At 52.4% G+C, this 19855-nt stretch overlaps 7 protein-coding genes across 7 annotated transcripts; 2 read left to right on the top strand and 5 right to left on the bottom strand.

Annotated features, from left to right (window-relative positions):
* Window positions 1-1368: 1368 nt before the first annotated feature.
* Window positions 1369-2808, bottom strand: EsH8_I_000204 (uncharacterized protein; the record flags this gene model as incomplete). Its single annotated transcript, XM_083267617.1, has 1 exon — window positions 1369-2808. One exon carries the CDS (start codon window positions 2806-2808, stop codon window positions 1369-1371), a length of 1440 nt encoding a protein of 479 aa, XP_083118055.1.
* Window positions 2809-9117: 6309 nt separating this feature from the next.
* Window positions 9118-9783, top strand: EsH8_I_000203 (glutathione S-transferase; the record flags this gene model as incomplete). Its single annotated transcript, XM_083267616.1, has 1 exon — window positions 9118-9783. The coding sequence occupies one exon, from the start codon at window positions 9118-9120 to the stop codon at window positions 9781-9783; it is 666 nt and encodes a 221-aa protein (XP_083118054.1).
* Window positions 9784-9924: 141 nt separating this feature from the next.
* EsH8_I_000202 (uncharacterized protein) lies at window positions 9925-11397 on the bottom strand (the record flags this gene model as incomplete). Its single annotated transcript, XM_083267615.1, has 2 exons — window positions 9925-10268; window positions 10326-11397. 2 exons carry the CDS (start codon window positions 11395-11397, stop codon window positions 9925-9927), a joined length of 1416 nt encoding a protein of 471 aa, XP_083118053.1.
* Window positions 11398-11683: 286 nt separating this feature from the next.
* EsH8_I_000201 (Zn(II)2Cys6 transcription factor domain-containing protein) lies at window positions 11684-12537 on the bottom strand (the record flags this gene model as incomplete). The annotated part of the gene is made up of 4 exons (XM_083267614.1): window positions 11684-12191; window positions 12249-12311; window positions 12381-12394; window positions 12454-12537. The coding sequence occupies 4 exons, from the start codon at window positions 12535-12537 to the stop codon at window positions 11684-11686; spliced, it is 669 nt and encodes a 222-aa protein (XP_083118052.1).
* A 481-nt stretch (window positions 12538-13018) lies between these two features.
* Window positions 13019-15325, top strand: EsH8_I_000200 (transcription factor domain-containing protein; the record flags this gene model as incomplete). The annotated part of the gene is made up of 2 exons (XM_083267613.1): window positions 13019-14526; window positions 14587-15325. 2 exons carry the CDS (start codon window positions 13019-13021, stop codon window positions 15323-15325), a joined length of 2247 nt encoding a protein of 748 aa, XP_083118051.1.
* Window positions 15326-16240: 915 nt separating this feature from the next.
* Window positions 16241-17857, bottom strand: EsH8_I_000199 (major facilitator superfamily domain-containing protein; the record flags this gene model as incomplete). The annotated part of the gene is made up of 4 exons (XM_083267612.1): window positions 16241-17378; window positions 17434-17537; window positions 17590-17611; window positions 17664-17857. The coding sequence occupies 4 exons, from the start codon at window positions 17855-17857 to the stop codon at window positions 16241-16243; spliced, it is 1458 nt and encodes a 485-aa protein (XP_083118050.1).
* A 796-nt stretch (window positions 17858-18653) lies between these two features.
* Window positions 18654-19613, bottom strand: EsH8_I_000198 (P-loop containing nucleoside triphosphate hydrolase protein; the record flags this gene model as incomplete). Its single annotated transcript, XM_083267611.1, has 1 exon — window positions 18654-19613. One exon carries the CDS (start codon window positions 19611-19613, stop codon window positions 18654-18656), a length of 960 nt encoding a protein of 319 aa, XP_083118049.1.
* Window positions 19614-19855: the final 242 nt, after the last annotated feature.

Below are 19855 nucleotides of genomic sequence, written 5' to 3'. Positions count from 1 at the left end.
CCGAAGCGGTTGGGAAAAGCGCTGACTACGATCCACAAATGCCGGCGACTTGAATCGGCCTGTCACCCTGTAGCTAATTACCCTTGACCGTCACGCCTCACCAGTATGTATCCGACCTAATCGTATTTTCTTAGTATTACCACTAGACGGCCAGTAGAGTCCAAGTGATGGCAGATCTGGGCCCTCGCCGACAGGGAGTTGATAGATGCGTGACGGGAGTACGTGTCCAACTACTATCATGGGTCCCGGTATCCATAGCTTGAAAGCATCACCGCCCTGAAAGCAATTCATATACGGTGTTGAGAACTTATCATTGCATTCTGCACATTTCAGGTCAAGAAACCCGAGTACCCCAAGCTGAACAGCCCCAGCCTTCCCAAGAAGTGGTGGTGTTGCAGATAGCTCCGGCGGTGAAGTGGAAACCTGCCTCGAGCTCTGGCGGCCTGCCCCTTGCAATAACGATTTGTAACAACAGGACGGGCGGTCACAATGCAAGTTCGGGTTTAGCAGGTAGCCCAGGTTGTTGACAAATGTGACTAGAGTAACATTGAGCCTTGCACAACCTTATCTTATGATGTGCAGCCGAATTTGTGCATACCATTGTACACAACTGGGAACAAACGGGCTTACTGACGCACCGTGCCAAAGTACGTATACTCCGAGGGTGTGACGGAGACGGCCTCCATCCTAGAATCTATGTTCCGAACGGGAGTCCTGAGCTTCTCCACAGTCAACCATATCGAGCAACTAGAAGTCCAGACCTCGGCCTGCCTTGACCGTATTGCGACATCCTTGAGACATCACACCATCTTTCATACCAACCTTCACACACCTCTTCATGGCAAGCTCTCCACAGGTTTCTACCACTGTGCGCCTAGCGATCCATGCTGCACGAACTCTGTAGCCTGTGCCAGTCTTGGCCATCCAAGAAGGTCGCTCTTCGCTCTTTCGAGTGCCGGGGAGCCTGCTTTCCCGCCCCTGCCGGCGGGTTAGAGTGTCGCTCATGGTTTGGAGTTGACTGCGACGAGACCATCCAGACTCATCGGAGCCCTTTCGACTGTGTTCTCACGTCAAATGTTGAAAGACTCCAGGTGGAAATTCAGAATCGTCAAAACGGAGAAATGTATTTCTTAATAATTTCAAAAAATAAAATAAAATAAAAACTCGTAGTCTCGGTATCTTTGCGTTCCTTGGTATACAGGCTCTTCCGTGCCTTTTCTTGTCAGTCGAACCCATTCATGCTCCATAAGTACATGATCTCGGCTGCGCCGTTATTAACACTAGGTTACAGTGACCAGCCGCTCCCTCCTCCGGCTTCGATGTCTTTCGAAGGGGACACGAAGTGAGGGCTGTAATTAAACACTAGGCTCATTGAAGCTTGGCCGCTTGTCTTTCGGCCCTGGTCTCCTTCCACCACTTCTTTTCGCGCTTGATCGACCAATCGATCCAGAATTTCGCAGTCACACCCCAGATTATGATCCAACCAAACAAAACGCCCAACGACGTGCCGAACGCGTGCTCAAACTCCAGGTTCCAGATGATGGCGGCCACGTAGCCGATGTAGGCCGTGCACCCGCCCATCCAGAACAGCGTCAACTCGAGAATCATCTTGCGGAACATCTTCGACTTCTGGTACCGCGCAACGTACTTCCTGCGGAACTCCCGGTTCTGCGCTCCGTCGACGGCGAAGAAGTCCTCGGCAGCGTAGTAAACGATGGGCTTGAGTCGCGAGCCCTTGGGATCCGAGTTGATGCGGAACGGCAGCTTGATCGGGATCAACGTCAAGAAGGCGATCACGTCCAGCACCATGAACATGAAAGCAGGAGCGTAAAGGTACAGCCACTCAACAACGAGCGGCTCGTACACCGTCGTAGAGCACACGAACGGAACCAGTGCTGCAATAAGGCCGAGTAGGTACACCCAGGTCGTGGCGTCGAGTTCCCAGCGGCTCTTGGATAGCAGCGGCGCGCATTCTTCGTATCGGGCGATGAGTCGGTACACGCGCACCACCAGGATGTACACTTCGCCGAAACCGAAAGCAATAATGGCGAAACCCAAGATCCTGCTCTCGATCGTGTCGACGGGGGGCAGCCCACAGGTCACGCCCGCGTCGTACGCGGGTTGGCAGGCCTTGCGCCGGTCATTGCGTCGCGCACGCAGCCAGCTGTAGTAAATGCAGACGGGCAGCGCGAGATCAAAGAAGAGGATGATGAAGGGGCCGATGGAGATGGAGATGTGCTCCGTCCAGTCGACATATTTGGTCAGCGGCTCGAGCTCGTCGTCGTCGGTCGCCACGGCGCCGGGGTTAGCTGCAAGGACCCCCGCGGCTGCGGGATCGGTTGCTGTCTTGGCCACTCCATCTCGCTCGAGGACCTGCGGCGTGCTCTCACTGACGGCCGTAATGGTAGAGTCACGGAACGCCTCGCGGTTCTCATCTCCAGGAGCGCGCTCTCGGGGGACTGCTGCCGGCGTCGCTGCGGGGGCGTCGGCAACGGGAACTCCTGGCGCGGCTCCGGTCGCTACCACACCCTCCTCCTGAGACGCTCGTCTGCTGCCTTGATGCGATCCGGCCTTGTTTACTGCTGCGGCAGTGCTACCTCCGTTGTTTCCGGCAGTCTCACTTGGGGCTTTATCTTCTGATGGACGGCTCTTTGCGGAGCCTGCTGTGCTAGGCCGCTGCTCTTGGGGAGCATCTTCGAAGCTGGCCTTGGACGACGTTACTTGTTCCAGATCGGCACCATCGTGGCCATTGGTGGTATTGGCAGCTGCAGCCGTCGAGGCGGCAGCCCCGTTGCTTCCCGACTGCATCTATGCGACGGTGCTGTCCTTGTTTTGTAGTGAGAGGAAGAATAAGAAGGGAATGAGTGAGCAGAACAAAAAAGAAAAACAACTGAAAGATAGCTCTCCTGTGTGCGCGCGCCGACCAAGCAGCAGCAACGACGGCGACAACAAAAAAGACTAGATAGATAGCTCTGTTAAGTGACAGCAGAACCAGAGCTCGGCTTGCTACTCTACCCATAGAGGATGAGCGGCCGACTACTTCATATGGAAAGGTGTTCACTGGACGGGCATGGTACGCGGGTTCAAAGCGCACGTCCGCCCACCGTCGCAACACGAATCATGAGGAGGGCATGAATGCATCGCGACATCAGACGAATGCCTGACCGGCCGGTCCCTGGTTTCGAAAACGTGCCCAAATGGTATCTGAGCAATTCGATGGGAATGGTGCTTTCGGGCCCCGAGCAGCAGCCAGCGGTGGCCTCGGATTCCCTGGCTGACTGGTTGTGCTTCCTAGCTTCTGGACACCGCTCACGTCGCAAGACTAACACGGGACAACAAGCGGTGTTGGCAGTGGTGGATGGCCTCTTCCCTCTGCGGAAAACTCTGACCGACATAAACCCAGAGCTTCACCTCAATCAGCATCTACAATGCCCTAGGCTCTAGTCGCCCGCGTTTACCGCTCTACTTGGCGTGTGGAGGGGGTGGATGGATGGTCAGAGAGTGTGAATGGGCATGGGAGCGGCGTTAGGCCGACAAGACAAGACGTTTTGCATCGTTGGCCACCCCTGCTGGACATCCAGGCCAAGACCTCTCAGTTTCGTGAGACATAAACGTTATTTTCCGGGATCTAGCCACAGCCGGAAACTGAACTTTCAGTGGAGTGTATTTGGCTCTCAAAGATCGGCACCGGACTCCGTTGCGGAACAGCGACTAGCTCCCGACCCAGGGGCCGACCCTGGCGCCTGCTCTTTGCCCAGCCGCGGTGCGCAACACGCAGAATGCAGCCCGTCGCTGCAACTGGTTCTTGCTAAGGATTAATGTGCTGCAGTTGGAGGAGCGGCAAGCCCGGGGGCTCCCATGCCCTTGACTCGAGCCAGAACCACCGTTGCACGGTTGCGGTCAGTTCTAGCGTCAAACGCTAGGCTTGAGTCAAGTCCGGACATCAGAGCACAGCGCAGCAGAGCACAACAAAGCACAAGCATGATGCGTTCAACTGATTGGAACAGCAGAGAAGCTCTGGCATTGGGTGGGCGCCTGGGGGCGACAGCTGGGCCGACGCCCAAGCAGAGCTCATCCTGGAGCTGCCCCAAGTTCTGCTGCGACCTGTGGCAAGTTGCCGTATCAAAGCGCATAGTTATCCCTTCGATTGCCCATTACCCCAATTCTGCACTTCCCCATTCCGCAAGACTCTCCCATGTTTCTTGTTTTTTTAATGCAGGCATGCCATGGCCAAGGCCCTGCACTGCGTACACCATGTACATAATCCTATGTGTACTCCGTGCCAATAGCTGCCACCATTGCTGCAGCGTTCTTGATCTGACGCTCTGCAGCACATCTTGCTAACATACAAGCAGTTTGGTATCCAATGACCCAACCGTCTGGTCTCTTTCCCGCTCCCTTGCCCTCCTTTGTCCCACGTTCCGGCAGGGGTTGCGACTTGAGACTAGAGCAGCCAAAAGCTACGCTACGGTCTTACCAAACAGTGGTCGAATCAAACGTTTGCAGAAGCGACGCTGGATCATTGAACACAATTTCGGACAGAAAGAGGGAGACCTCCTATCCGAGTGTCCGATTTGGGAATCTAGCTTTCACATGTCCGCCAACACAATGCAGTTTGGCAGACGAAGGGGATGGATGGATTGGGTTAAAATGGCTCGGCTATTACACACCATTTCCCCTTTATGAATGACAACCAGGAACTGATGTCTCAATGATACGAAGGAGGCAACATGACTCTGCCATCACTCAAATGCAACTCGCCGTATCCCATGTTGATAATTGAATCGTAGGTCGCTCATCGCCGGCCCAGGGCATACCTGGTGCCAGACTGGCCAATGATGGACCAGCTAAAACTGCCCATGGCTCCCGCGGCCCCCAGGGACTCCACTTACGCCATGCCGGACGTCCAACTCAATCATGTGGACTCTGCTTTGCGGGCGCCCGCTTGTGCCTGACGAGCAGCTTTGAGGACCCCCAAAGCCGCTTAATAGGGATAGCCTGCATTAAACGACACATCGTTGTTACCTGACCGGCGCCACCCTCCGCCTCCGTCGCCATAGCCGCCGGCGCTTGTAACCTGTCATCATCCCTCCGTCAAACCTTTCAGGTCACACTTGAAGCCGGTGATATTCGGCGTGTCACACCGTTGCCCATATCTCCCTCTGAACCCAATCTTTGGCAAGATTCGGTCCTACATGCACTCGTCTGCTTATGCAAGCGGGCCGTCGATTCCGACGTTGTTCAGATGGCCCGCTTGGCCCCCACGAGATGTTCCTCCTGACCTTCTCATAGACCATCGAGAACGTTTCCAAACCCTTCGACGGAACAAATGATGAGAGACTTTAGGCTTTGACCCCCTTTTCTAGATGAACGGTAAAAAATAAATAGACTGTGTCACATCGCATGCACTCCACTCCCTCATGGAAACACTGCTGTCGGAGGACCGCTGCGCTGGGTCCGTCGATGCATCGTCAAGGCTGAGCTGCAAGCACGGTCACGGTTTTTGGAGCTTGCGAGGAACACGGACAGTGCGGATCGCAAACATCGAACCGCGGATCAAAGCTTACAAGAACGAAAGTATGCTTCCATGTGAAGTCTAAGGGGCTCTCTCGTTCATCTCGCAATCAACGATCATAATTCACTTCCTTCGCGCAGACCAGGAGATCTTTCCAAACAGGCATTTTCGCCGCAGCGCGATGAATCAACGTTGTAGACGTTTTTAGACAATATGCTCTTTTGCGGACTGGTCTAGAGAAGGCTCGCGAGTGCTAGTGCAGTCGTTGGTCGCAACGGGGCTCCAAGTGCAAACGGTTTCACAACGGAGACTTGGGAGCTCGGTCGTCATCCGGGCCTGGTCATGTCTGTCCCGTCTTCCGCCCAACGTCAGTCCTTGTTATATTTGGTAATTATGACGTGGAAAAGCGGTATGGCCTCAAGTTTGTCGCGTGTGCGCTAAAGCTCGGAATTGTTTGACGTGGCAAGCCTGTTGCTATTCCCGAATAGCTCAAAAGCTAAAAGCCTAGAGCATACAAAGTGGCCCTTTTATTCGGGACCCAATGGACTATACCACACCCACTCGGCGGGTGGCTCATTGGTGCTGTATCCACCCTCTTCCGTAACAATCCCGCGTGCCCGCCGTTGCCGAAATGGTCCAACACGGCTGACACGGAACCCAGCCGGGCTGATGATTGAAATTATGATGTTTTTGATTGCCTCAATGTTGCATATATATCACCAAGGAGTCCCTGATACAGAATCACTTGAGCAGCAGCTCATCTGGAATTCGATATTCGAGTGGGTTGGTTGAGAGTTGATAGCCAGGGCTGAGTTATCTATCCCGAAGACCAATTCCATCACCGCAACCGAAAGAAAACTTTTGGTAGACACGGAAAATTGGTCCATTGTCGCATTCAATCTTAGCGGATGGCCTACGTGTATCTTGCAGGAGTGGGTCATGATGCCGAGCAGGGTGGGATCGCCGTCAAAAACGCTTGACGATCCCACTTGCGGCGGGAAAATGACTGGGAAGAAAATTTTCTTCTTCTTTTTTTTTTTTTTTTTTGGATCTTAGAGCACTCAGTTGTTATGGTGCAGTTTGGTAGTATTTCTAACTATCACATTAAGACTTGTTCTAACGCAATATCTATTACGCAATATCAACGAACAGAGTGCCTTGGCTGTTGTCGGTTCAATAGCAGCATTACTGATGTATCTTGTTAATATCTTGGATAGACATTCATTAACCAGTATAAGCAAAGAACATGACTGGGAGCCCATACATCTTGTCCTAGCTCGGTATTGTGCACGAATAACTGATGGCCTGCCCACATACCTTCGTGATTCGAATGGAACGCTACAGCGACCTTGGATTACTACGCTCACAAAATCTAGGAGTACTCTTTGTATTCTTTGCCAAAGTATCACTGACCATGAAACATGGGTGAGTAATGTCGGCAATAGCAGGAGCCACCAGTTCGCGGGCGACTTGCAGAGGGATCACTGGCCTGAAATAGCCTTCTCCCGCGCATTCCCAATGTTGAACTCTGTCAAAATACATCCAAAGCGTTCATCAATGCTCATTTAATCTTGTGAGATAGGAAATAGACCTGTGTGAGGTGGCACCTGCGTAAATTTGACTGATGGCCTTCTTTGGCGCTAGAAAACAGCTTCCACGACTCTTTTGAAAACCAGAGGGATTCTAGTTCAAGCTCTCCTCGACAGAATTTGTGTTAGGACTCGATATAAATGAGTTCATTTGGATCAATTAGAATCAAGCTGTTATGAGTGTGGTCCACGCTGTGAACCAGGCGGAACCTTACGGAATAGCAGAATAGGCTTAAGCGACCACATTCAAGACTTTTACGGCACCCCCAAATACCGACATAAATATAATACCTCCCTGGCAATACGGCTGCGGCACGTAGTCTCGCAGGCCACTACGGTAGATGGCCTAGAGGTTGTCCCTTTCTGTCTCGTTGCTAATGGTCGTGTCGGGCAGGCCTACGGCTTATAACATGGTATTTAAAGGCAGTCAGGCAACAGCTAGCATCGTCTTCAGTCCAACAATGAGAGTAAGGAAAATTAGTGGGATAATTGCAATTTTATTCCACCAGAAATGTTGCCTTCTGCCTGATATACCTATACATGGAAAGCATCCACAACACAATCCGATATGGTGTAGCGGTTAGCATACTCCGCTTTCAATTGGAAGCTCCGGAGAGATCCGGGTTCGATTCCCGTAGGTTGCAATTCATCCTTATCATCTCCACAAAATACTAATGTCAAATTAGGGTATCGGAACAATCAAAAATCTTTTTGCTGCTATCGATGTTGGCCTGCGCACCAATGGTGTAGTTATGCATCCCTCCCCATGGTTGGCTACCAGTACGCTCCCATTGTGTCAGGTCAATTCTGGACCAGTCTTCCTTTTTGCAGAGCGCCTGTCACAATTTGATCAGTGAACAGAAGAAATGGGGAGCTTCCATTTGCTTATAGCTGGGCAGCATCTCCCAAGTGAGCGGGTATTATAACCCTGTTATGCTGGAAGTCCACCATCACGCAACTGATAGAATTCCAAAGTTGAATAGGGCTAGGATGATTTATAAGAAAGTGTTCCAGTGCCCGCACACATTTTCCGACGTTGTAAAAGTGGCTTGCAGTTGGATTTGAGGCTGGATTTGGGGAGCGCGAAGCTTCTTCACTAATAACTTTAAGCCACTATTGCCAATACCAATATAGTCTTGGGGTCAGGGTAAGATAAACTTGAAATTTGGAAATCATATCCATGGAAAAGAGAAGAGAGAAAATCTCAAGTTTTATCTTCCACAATCTTATATCCATTATATCAGATTCAATATTCCGCCCAACCTTTATGACTTTGTGACCTTGCCGGATCATGCCGATTACATGAGCGATCAGCTATCATGCTTCTGTTTAAAATCTATAAATCTATAGATTGATATACGGGAAATTCATATGAAGACCCTATGGGATTTGTCATATAAGTGAGTTGTCGCTTGAAAGATTAGTTTTAGCACCAACGGACTTCTCGGCTCGTGGATCACATGTAAATTTGGAAACCAAGCATCTAGAGGTTTCTTTCTAGAGAAAGAAGAATAACATGACCATAGTTCAAGGTACACTGCACTCATTTCCCCAAACAAAGGCAAACACCGGAATAAGGATCCTTCAATTTGACTTGGCAAAAGCTGCCCAGTTCCGAAATTCCGCGGTCAAAATGGACCTGTAGCTGGCCATGAGAACAGACCAATCAAACAGCTCAATTGAAGAACGTACACACCATATCGTGGCCCGTTCCCCGCAGGGAGCATGCCGTCGAGACCCGGCTTCCCCGCATGATCCTCCTGGGTGCATGCAGCAGCCTGCAAGCCAAAGCGCTCTCTTCGGCAGGGCAAGGCTAGGAGCGGATGTGCTGGTTCCTGATGTCAGTGAGGTCATGTCTTCTAGCCGGCGGAAATGTTCTGGCCGAGCCGTATCTTGGCTGGAGGGAACTGCCATAAGACCAGGCCGAAGTCCAGTGCAGCAGGTGTTCCGCCGTAGCTGGACGTAAAATTCACCCTCAACGCCAGTGACACGAAGGAAATCCCAGACCTGAAGATGGCTAGCTCGGACTACACTCTCTACTCCTACTTTCGCTCTTCGTGCTCTGCACGTTTGCGTATAGCCCTGAATCTGAAATCCGTCTCCTACACCACGGTTGCTATCAACCTCCTGAAGGACGAGCACCTCTCCGAGTCCCACCGCGCCCTCAACCCTTCCGCCAGCGTACCTCTCCTAGTCCACCACGCAGCTGCCGACTTCAGAGTCGCCCAGTCCGTCGCCGCCCTTGAATATCTCGAAGAAACGCACTCCTCGACCACCCCTCTCCTCCCAAAGGACCCTAAGGCTCGCGCTGTCGTTCGAACTCTGGTGAACGTGGTTGCCTGCGATGTTCAACCCGTTACCAACATGCGCATCATGAGAAGGGTGAGGGCTATGGGTGGCAACGCCGAGCAGTGGAACCGCGAGCTCATCGCCGATGGATTTGCAGCTTACGAGGCCATTGCCAAGCAGTGGGCGGGGAAGTATTCCGTTGGGGATGACATATCGATGGCGGATGTTTGTTTGCTGCCGGCCTACTGGAATGCCGAAAGGTTTGGCGTCGACCTTGGCGTGTATCCGACGATTAAGGAGGTGGTGCAGAATCTGAAGGATCATCCGGCGGTTTTGAAGGCGCATTACTTCAACCAGCCCGACACACCTGATGAGCTGAGAATCAAGTAAATGGTGATAGCACAACCATAGTTTCAATATTCGGAATATAAATAAATTAATGAGTCTTCCGTCACGATTTTGAGTCTTAGTCTTGTAACATTCAAATTATCAAATTTTCTAGTTGAATTCTGACTACCTTGGCCAGCCAATTCAAAACAGCTTCAGAGCAGTTTCGATCTTTCCCGACACTTCACCAAAACCAACCAGTGCACCCTCCTGGCCACTCCAACCGCGGATAACCAAGGTATCGCCGTCTTGCAGGAACTTGCGCTCCTCGCCTCCGTTCAGTTTCACAGCCTGCTTTCCTCCCTGCGTCTGCTCGAGAATGCTTCCCTCAGTGCCTGGCTCGGTGCCAGAGATTGTTCCTGATCCGAGCAGATCACCCGGTCGCAGGTTGCATCCCGTGATGGTGTGATGGGCGATCATCTGGGGCCATGACCAGAGCAGGTTCTTCGAGTTGGTGCGGCTGATTGTCGTCTTGTTCCCGCTGCCAGCTGAAAATGACGGGTTAGCTTACGTGGAGGCAGTTGATCTAAAGACCTTTGACTTACTGATAAGATCGACTTCTAGGTCAACGCCCAAAACATTGTTCTTCTTGCTCTCGCGGAGGTACGGCTGAAGCTCCGTCGAGTTCTCAATTCCGGCTGTCTTGGTCCCCTCGAGTGCGTCTGCAAGCACAACCCACGGGCTGATGCTCGTTCCCAGGTTTTTGGAGGTGAAGGGTCCCAGAGGCACATACTCCCAAGCTTGAATGTCTCGGGCGCTCCAATCGTTCATGAGGACGTATCCGAAGATGTGCTCCTCTGCCTGATCAACTGGCACGGGCTCTCCCAGCTTGTTTTCGCGGCAGAGAAACATGCCCATCTCCACCTCGATATCGAGTCGCTCGCAAGGTGCAAGCACTGGCACCTTGGGCTCCGCCTTCGGGTCGCGCAGGATCTGCCCCCACGGTCTGCGAATAGGAGTGCCGGAGACAACTACGCTGCTCGCACGGCCATGGTATGCGACAGGCAGATGCACGTAGTTGGGCTGCAGCGCATTGGCTGGGCCTCGGAAAAGAACGCCCACGTTGTAGGCGTGATTCTTGCCGGCGTAGAAGTCGGTGTAGTCGCCAATGGCAAGAGGGAGGTGGTTTTGAATCTCGGAGAAAGGGACCAGCGCAGCACTTCGCAGCTCGGCATTATCCTTGAGAAGGCCAGCGTGCGGGGTGTTGTCGCTGAGGATGGATTGAAGATACGCCCGCACTTCTCGGTGGATCGGTCGTCCAAGGGCCGCGAACCCATTCAATGTGGGGGAGGAGAAGACGGAAATGTGCTCTTGGATTGAGGGCAGGGCGTGGAAGCCGCCCGCTTTCGCGAAAGCCTTCAGATCCAAAGCATGGTCTCCAATGGCGACCGCGGGACGATGAGTCGAGTCCGACTTTGTGGAGATGATGCCGAAAGGGATATTGGCCAGCGAGAAGTGGCTCTTGGGAGAGATGGCAAGCCAAGATTGAGAGCTTGACATCGTGTCGGTCGTGTGATTGTGAATGTTGGGTATGGCGATGGATGGCGAGCCTGAATTGGGATTTCTTCGAAGATGTTTAAGCTCAGAGCTCTCCAGGTCCCAGAGGTCTGAGGTCATGTCTGTTTGGAATTGGGCATTCCGCAATTCCGTGGCAAGCCGAGCGGGTAGGGGTGGAAACCGGGCCGCCGCGGAATGGTGCTGCGGGGTAGCTCGGCGCCGTGGCGGGGTAATTTTGTTGGAGCAAAGCCGCGAGTAGGCGAGAGGATGCTGGCTTTCCGCATCTGCACATCACCCATGGGGGGCCAAAGCTTCGTCCTCGGGTTGCATTCCGAGCTGCATGGGTCTCGGCACTTCTCTTCTTGCACCATTAGTTGGCTGCCTGTCTCCAGATTCCGGCTTGGGCCTAGAAATAGAGGTTCTGCTTCGACTTGGACAACTCTTTTGCCTTGCTGACACTGTCTGGCACACTCCGGTTCGCGCTTGGGGTTGTGGCAACGGGCGTCACAGTCCGGAGTTGAGGCTCAATTACTGCATCTTCGATTACTTGGTGATCCGATACCGACGCAGAATCCCTGAGAGGAGGTGGTGCAAAGAGGCTGTCCGACATGGTCGAGATCAGCGACTGAGGACTCGCCGCAGGCATGTCTGTGGGAGGATCGTTGTGCTCTGTGGCCTTTGACCGGAACCAAGCCTGAACCTCATCGGCTGTCTGCAAGGGAAGGCTATCCCACTCTTTGACACGATCGACTTTGTTCTGTCTCGGAGTCCATGCTGCTTGTGGGAGAAGGGCAGGCGACGATGCTGAGTGGAGGGCTTGGCTGTCGAGTGCTCCCGATAGCACCCTGAAAAGGGCGGCTTCAGTCTCTGCGAGTCGAGTCTCTAACTTGTTGAGATATCCATTGGGAATCCCTCTAATTTTCCAACTCAGAATGGGAGACGATGTCACGTGTTGGAGTTCAGCTACATACCGCTTGCTCTGTTCTGGATATTGGCATCTTCCAGGCTCGTGACTGCATTGTAGGCAGAACGGCCTGTGGACAGCGTGAGTGTCGGGGGCTTGGCTAGACAGGGGTTCATCTAAAGTGCAGGCGATTACTTACAACTTCCTGTCACACTTCAGGAATGTTAGTCAACGAATGTAGTGAGAATCGCCTGCAGAATAGGCGGACTAACCCTTCGTTTTCTCTGCCGACAAGACTCGCAAGCGATGGGGCTTTGCAAAGCATTGCCATCTATCTCGCTACTATTTCGAGACATGCTCCGAGTTGTTTTGGATGGGGATCTATTGCTGGCACAGGAGAGCCACTATTGCCGTCGTCCCTGGTCGAGGATCTACTGCGTAAAAAGATCGTGTTCAAGAACCAAAGTCCATCAGATCTGCGGAGTTTTCTTTGTCCGCAAGTACCCGCTTATCGGAAGGTGCCGCGCGCTAGACCCGCTTCGTCCGACGTCGCCCTGATTCAGTGCGTCAGCGCGTCCTTTCTTGCAGCGCGACCTTTTCCCTCTTCCGATATCTCATGTCCATCATGTTGATCCATCTTACCCCATGCTTGGCACTTTCTCAAACAGACAACATCTGGCAACCGTTGCCTTCTTCTTCTTGAAATCCAGTTGTACCTCGGACATATTCTGACCTGAAGCTTTCCCCACACCATGCTCCGTGTCCCCACCGTCTCTCGAGCCGTCCACTGAAGACGGTCTATCCCAACCCCTTAGCATCTTCTCTCTCTAACTCCGAATGGACGCCATAGAGTCGCCCAATGCCACCTCCGAGTCTGGGACCCTCAGCCCGGCGCACTTTAACCACTCGCGCAAGCGAAAGTACTCAGGGTCTACGGACCGTCCCACTCGCGAGTATGGGTTGATGCGAGACACGGGCAAGCATGATACCGCTCGATTCGTCGGCAGCGGCAGCGGCATTCACTTCATCCGTGGTGTCTATGTGAGGCTTGCCCGCAAGTCCGCCCTCAGAACCTCCCAATCCAACAACATCAACGACCTCGTGCCTGGGGAGGACGACCAATTGCAGCGGGAGACTTCGTCTCGCGATGGCGACGAGCAAAGACTCTGGCGAATTCATGAGCTGGTCCCAGAAGGAAACGGCGAGGATGCAAATCCTTCTTTCGAGCAGCTCGTCGACTGGTCCAAGAGCTACTTCGAAGCATGGCACCCAACCATGCCATTCCTCAGCGCTCCCGACGTCCTGAGCCTCTTTGAGGAAGTCAGTGCTGCAGGAATAGCCGCCCTTGGATATCTGGAGCGCTCCATTGTCAAGTCAATCTTTTCAATATCGCTGGCTGACAGCCGTCAAAGGGCACCTTTCGCTGAGCCCCTACCGAGTGCTTTGGTCTTCCGTACTGTCGAGGAAGCAATGTCGGCCTCACAATTCGCCCTATACCAGCCGGCATCGATCCAAGCAACCCAAGCAGCACTTGCCATTCAACTGTTTCTCGTCTCAATGCTCCGACTAAACTCAGCTTCCCGGCTCGGCGGTCTGATCGTCCGAATGGCATTCCACCTCGGACTCCATCGCTGCCCTTCGAGATACCCTTTTTTCACCAAGGAGGAAGCTCACATGCGCCGACGCGTGTTTTGGTGCATCTATTCCACTGAAAGGTTTCTCTGTCAGGCCCTAGGGCTCCCTCTCGACATCCGAGACGACGATGTTGATGTTTGCTACCCTGGCGAGGAGCGACATGGCACACCGGCAGAAGGCGAAGATAACCGGTTGCAACTACTCACATACTTGGCGAAGCATGCGCGTATCCGAGGACTGATACTAGAGTTGAGGAACAAGTCGATTCACTCCCGGGACGATACGGCAGACCGCGCGAGCTATGTTCAAGCGGAACTAGCGAAATGGTCCAACGAAATTCATGACGCAGTCGAAGACGAGCACACACACGAAGATGTCGGACCGCAGTCGCCAATATCGTCAGGTCACCGGTTATTTCTCCTACTTCTCAAGTACGAATCAATGATTTCACTCAACCGACCAATGATGACATCCGATCCTTCGAGCCCTGCCTACTCAGCTGGCTTGCAAAATTGCATTTTCGCAGCCAAATCAATATTCATTGCCTTGAAGAAACATCACGCCCAGAATAAAGACCCGAGCGATGCCGCAAGTGCCTGCTTGTCGGAGCCCATACTTCAACCCTCGTTTACGTGGGCAGTTTGGATTAGTGCATTTATTCTCATCTACGCAGCCTTTGAACGGCAATTGCCTTTGGCAAGCGCGCTGAAGTATGTGTTTACCCAACCTTGTTTTTCAAATCGCGTCACTAATCGCACAACCTTTGGCAGGCATGTTGAATCTGGCAAGAAAATCTTGCGGCACATCGCTTCCCGGGACACATCGTGGCCCGAATATTGCCTATCTGCAATTGACGAGCTCACCGCGGCTGTGCGAGAATTGTCTGTCCCAACCAATCCGATCCGTAAGCAGACAAGCGCACACAATCTGGCGCCGAACAGCCACTTGCGAACAGACATTGGACAATCAGCGCGACCCGGCAGTAGCTCTAGCAGGCACAGGGTGTTGAGGTCTGATTCAACAAGTGCTCAACCGAGCAGCTCTCACCCCCGGGCTAGGTTTTCTCCTTCTGTTGCTGCGTCCTCAGGTCGGCCGGATGACCAAGGTATTGCTGCACCGGACAGCAGCACCATATGGCCACAAAATCAAACTGATTTGCTCTCGGCGCCCGAAGATCAGCCGGTTAGATGGCCTGCTCAAGCGTCTCCGGGTTCCGGCCCATCCGTCAACGCAACGTGGACTGCAAGCACTCCTGGCGGGCAGTCCGTGTTCCAGGCAACAACCCAGCAAGACTCTCCAAACTTTGACAACCAGCCGTTCCCTTTGTCACTGGCCGCGACATCAATTCCGCATATGAACACATCCGAGACTGGGCCTGGCGAAGGTCAAGAGTCCATGGTCTGGTATGACCAGCTATTTGCCAACTCGTTTGGTGCGATTGACTATCCATTCCTTGCCGCAGCACAGTTTGACCCCTCTGTGGATCCCACATGGTCATACCTTCGATGAGTTGAAACCTTAAGGCGTTTACTATGAGATAATATTTCAGGCCAAGGACCTTGGCCTCATTCCTCGATGTTAAGTGGCAAGCCGCTGAGCCGACCTGGATGTCATCGAGCGACAGCCGAGACTAAGGCTTGCCATATATAACTAGGTTAGGGCAACTATAAACGTCTTGCTCGAAGTGTCTGACGAGCATCGGCTGATTCTATGTTGCGTATAGTATTCGCTGCCCAGCCACTGTTAGCGCTACGGAAAGCGGGCTAAGAAGCAGTCAATCAAGAAGTACGCTGCCTACTAGAAATATGCTTTACATAATGCCAATTCACAAGGCATTAACATTCAGGCACATAATCAGCAGAGTAGAAGTTGCCCAGAGCCTTTGCCACTGCCGTTGCACTGTGCCAGAAATACGACATTACGATGGACCTGGAGGCGTGAATGACTGCAATTCTGACGAGATATCAGTTATAAGTGAGAGTCAAACTTCTAGGTTGCACCATTTCGCCGCGGATATCTGTTGCAGACGGTCTATGGGACGAGATATGAGACGAGATAGTATTGCATAGATACGTAGTTCATAACTTGGCGTAGTGCTGGGGCATTCTTAACTTGAGGGCAATGCTTTGTTCTGAAAATAAAGGAATCCTTGTGAGGTCTTCAAGCTAAGTTCACATAACATGCTTGGATGGCTATTATCACACAGCTTACTACTCCATGGGGGTTCAAAGCTTTAGCCTTCCAGAACTGATGCAAGTTCATGAGATACACATGTTTTGCGTTGAAAAGTACATTTTTTGCCCTTAACTGCTAATCAAGAAACACTCTGCATACGAATGCGAGGCAAACTGTGCGTGCTTGGCATCGCGCCATGTCCTCTGGGCTATCCCCGTGGTGGTCCTAAGGACTTACAATCACTTTCCTCTAATAGGCGTATTTTGTACCGTTGGAATCCATCTTCTTGTTCGTCTGGACCAACCAGATCCGCAGCACCCAAGTGCCCGCAATACAAGCAAATGCAAACGCAGCATTGCTAGACATGGCCGTCAAGTAACGCGGCCCATCGCTCTTGGGGTACAGATACGCCGTGTAGATGTACGAAGCGTTGGCAACGACGTTGACGATTGACAAACTGACTGCCTTCTTCTCCGGCGTGGACCCTAGCGTCGCGGAGACCCAGCCGAGGATCATGGAGTTCACTGCGTACGCACCGCTGGCAAAGAGGAAGCATGACACGTAGCGCGCAGCGGTGTTCAGTGTCGCGCACGAGATGACAAAACCGACGATGGCCATGCTCATGCACACGGTAATATGCCAAGTCCGCTCGTTGTATTTACCGGAAGAGAGGCCGGCAACGTAGCCAAAGAATCCAGATACGAGGTAGGGAGGGCAAGTGAGCACCAGAGTAATGGTGTCGTTGAATCCGAGAGAGCCTACGACGGTTGGGAAGAAGTTGTTGAAAGAGCAAGCCGAGAGGTGCATGTTCTGGATGAAACAGAGGAGCCAGAGACGCGGGTCGCGGATAGCCTGCTTGAAGCCCGCTCTGGCGCCGCTGCTCTCCTCAAGACCGACGGTGTCTTTGAGCATGCGCTCATGGGCAAGCTGCCGCTCTTCGGGCTTCAGCCAGCGAGTGGTCAAGGGGCTGTCTGCTAAGGTGAACATGCCGATGAGGGCGACTCCAAAAGTGAGACAACCCTCAATGATGAACAGCCACTGCCACCCCTTCAAGCCGTGGTTGCCGTCAACAGTGTTGAAAACTGCGGCGGCGATGAGACCGGAGAAGGAGGTCGCGAATATGTTGCCCGAGTAAAGGATGGAGAGACGAGTGGCAATCTCTTTGCGGGTGTAGAAGATGGAAAGCATGTAAATGGCGCCGGGGTAGAAGGGGGCTTCAGTGACTCCGAGGAAGAAACGGACTACGACGAGGTCGGTGTAGTTTTTCGAGAGAGCGGTGCAAGCGGAGACGACAGCCCACGCCATCATACAGGCTGCCATGTAGATTGAAGGTCGGACATGTTTGGAGGACATGAGCATGTTGGAGGGGATTTGCATGAGGAGGTAGCTGGGATCAACTCTGTTAGCTTTGATAGAGACCGGACGAGCGAGACGGGCCATACCCAACGAATAGAATTGAAATGCATGTGTTGTACTGGGAGCCTACGAGGCCGAGGTCGTCTTCGAGGCCAGCAAGACGGGCTTGAGCGATGGCGTTTCGGTCGAGCTGAGGCACTGGTCAGTTCTCTTGTTCCTGCTAGCAAAGCGGTGAATCATACGTAGTTCAAAAAGTACATGCACCTAGGTTGTTGTCAGCTTTTAGAGGCTCACTCTCTGCGTTTCAGAAACCTACCAAAGTGTTGGCATGATTCTCAAATCAAGCTTCCTGACAAGGGCAATCTCTTCTGGGCTCGTCTTCTTGACGGCACCAGAGTAATCGGCACCGGGTTGCAGCACACCGCCCTTTTCGTCTTCAGTTGACATCTCGACGAAGTTATCGTTGGGCTTGGACTCGAGGTCCATATGCTGCGTCTTGTTGGACGTCATTTTGGTTCACAGTGTTCTGAGGTCTTGTTCGGAGTTCAGACGAATTGGGAAAAGGGAAAGTGGCGGATAGAACAGAGAGTAGAGAAGCCGCTGTAGTCCGTGAGCGTGCAAAGATGAGACTGACAGGCGTCGGATCAGCTCTTATACCTGGATCAACCTGTGTTGCCCCGGAATCTCTGTACTTAGTCCGGGGTAACTCCACACGGTTGTGTTTAATCATGTCATGTTTCCCACATAATAACCTTGGGCATGTCTCCCCCCTCAGCCAGTCTGTCAAAGGTTTTCGTTCAACAAAGCCCCGCCGCCCCTATTTCCCCGGACCCAAGCTATCTTTAGCGGACAAAGAAACTACCGGGGCATTTGGGGTGAGATTGCGGGGGATGCGGGGAAATGGCATGGCTTGCCAGGTTTAATCCCAATGTTTATCTAGCATTAGTGAGGGGATGTTTGTCCAGACTGGTATGGTCATGGGTATTCGATGGGGTCTATCAAGCTGACAATCCCAGTCGGACGGGTTTGCCGGTCACGCTGGACCCAGAGGAGTGGGACTGACATACCCCGGACGGCTAAGTTCCAACTAAGTTGAATCCGTGCGTGGGGTTTTGTTAATCCTATGAACAGAAGAGGATGAGGGCTTTAAGCATGCGGATACATTGTATATCATCAGATGGAATCATAGATGAGTGTCAGTTCGTTGGCTGTTGTGAAGAGAATAACATGTGTTCAACCAGTCTTTATGGTGTCATCCCGGCTTTCACGCACCACTGAAAATGTAACGAATTAGAAACATGCTATATTATGCCTTCTCGGTGCGTAGGACTACTCGATTTGCGTCTAGAATAACGCGGATATGTGGTTTCTCCCTCTCATTTTGTTGCGGAAAGAAGGACTCTTGTGTCAATCGGTCTAGGTACAGTTCATAAGCTGCCATGTAGCCCTGAACAAATTGTACAACCTCCGCATCCGTCATCCCCGCACCTTTCTTCTCCCGCAACGCCCTTTCTTGATCTAGGCGCCAATGGTAGACATTGGCCAGCTGGTCTGTGCTTAGGTGAAGGAATGCATCGAGGCGCCAAGGTCCCATGAAAGCTTCGCAGTATCTCTGCAGGTTCTCGTTGATGAGAAGAAGATGGTCGAGGCTATGTCTCGCCAGTGTTGTCGTGGAAAGCTGAGAATCCTCGGGATTATTGCTTTCTGAGAGACGTTTTGCGTTCTCCCATTTCTCCTTCACGACCTCTGGCGACAGCGGCTGAAAGCCAAGACACCAGCCCTCGAATATGAGGACATCCAGGGGTGGGTTTCGGGGCACGCTATCCCACTGTGAGATTGGAACCCTGCCACCCTCACCGCCGAATAGGCTCTTGTCAAATGAGGGCCACTTGATGGCTCCTAAATCAGAATCTTCTGAACTTCTGCTTGGGGTCCGAGAGATTTCATAAAAAAACTGGCGTGCAAGGTCCTCGTCGTGTGTCCCGGGCTGTCCACGAGTGCGAAGCAGCCCATTTCCAGGGTTGGCATCTCGTAGCGCTAGAAGCTGATCATGGTCGAGGTACAGATCGTCTAGCGATAACGTCCGTGTATTGAATCCGTATTTGGTGTTGAGGATGTCTGTCAGAGCTGCAGCCCATGTTGACTTGCCACTTCCTTGTAGGCCTGAGAGGCCCAGAATGAACGGACTTGGCGACTCCGCCTTATGTGAGTTGATTGCAGGCAAGATGTGTTGCAAAACAGCTTCCAAGGTAGTTGTACTGATCATAATGAGCTGATCTGACGCCGTTTAACTGTAAGGTTTAGTGGAAGAAATGGGGGGAGTTGACCAATGTTAACAAGTCCGAATCCGAAGCCATATGCGCCATTCCGGAAGGGGTACGCCCGTTAATATCTCCAAAAACGCGGAGAAAGCCTGTTAAAAAAATGCTCATCAAACTAACCGAGACGCAGAATAGCTTTACGGAATGTCCCCCTTTGTTGATTGACTAGTCAATTACCAAGGGCTGT

Source organism: Colletotrichum jinshuiense, chromosome 1, assembly GCF_051148585.1.
Source record: "Colletotrichum jinshuiense chromosome 1, complete sequence".
In the NCBI taxonomy this organism is placed as follows: domain Eukaryota; kingdom Fungi; phylum Ascomycota; class Sordariomycetes; order Glomerellales; family Glomerellaceae; genus Colletotrichum; species Colletotrichum jinshuiense.
Note: the sequence above shows the minus strand (reverse complement) of the source record. Positions and strands in the feature narration are given on the sequence as shown.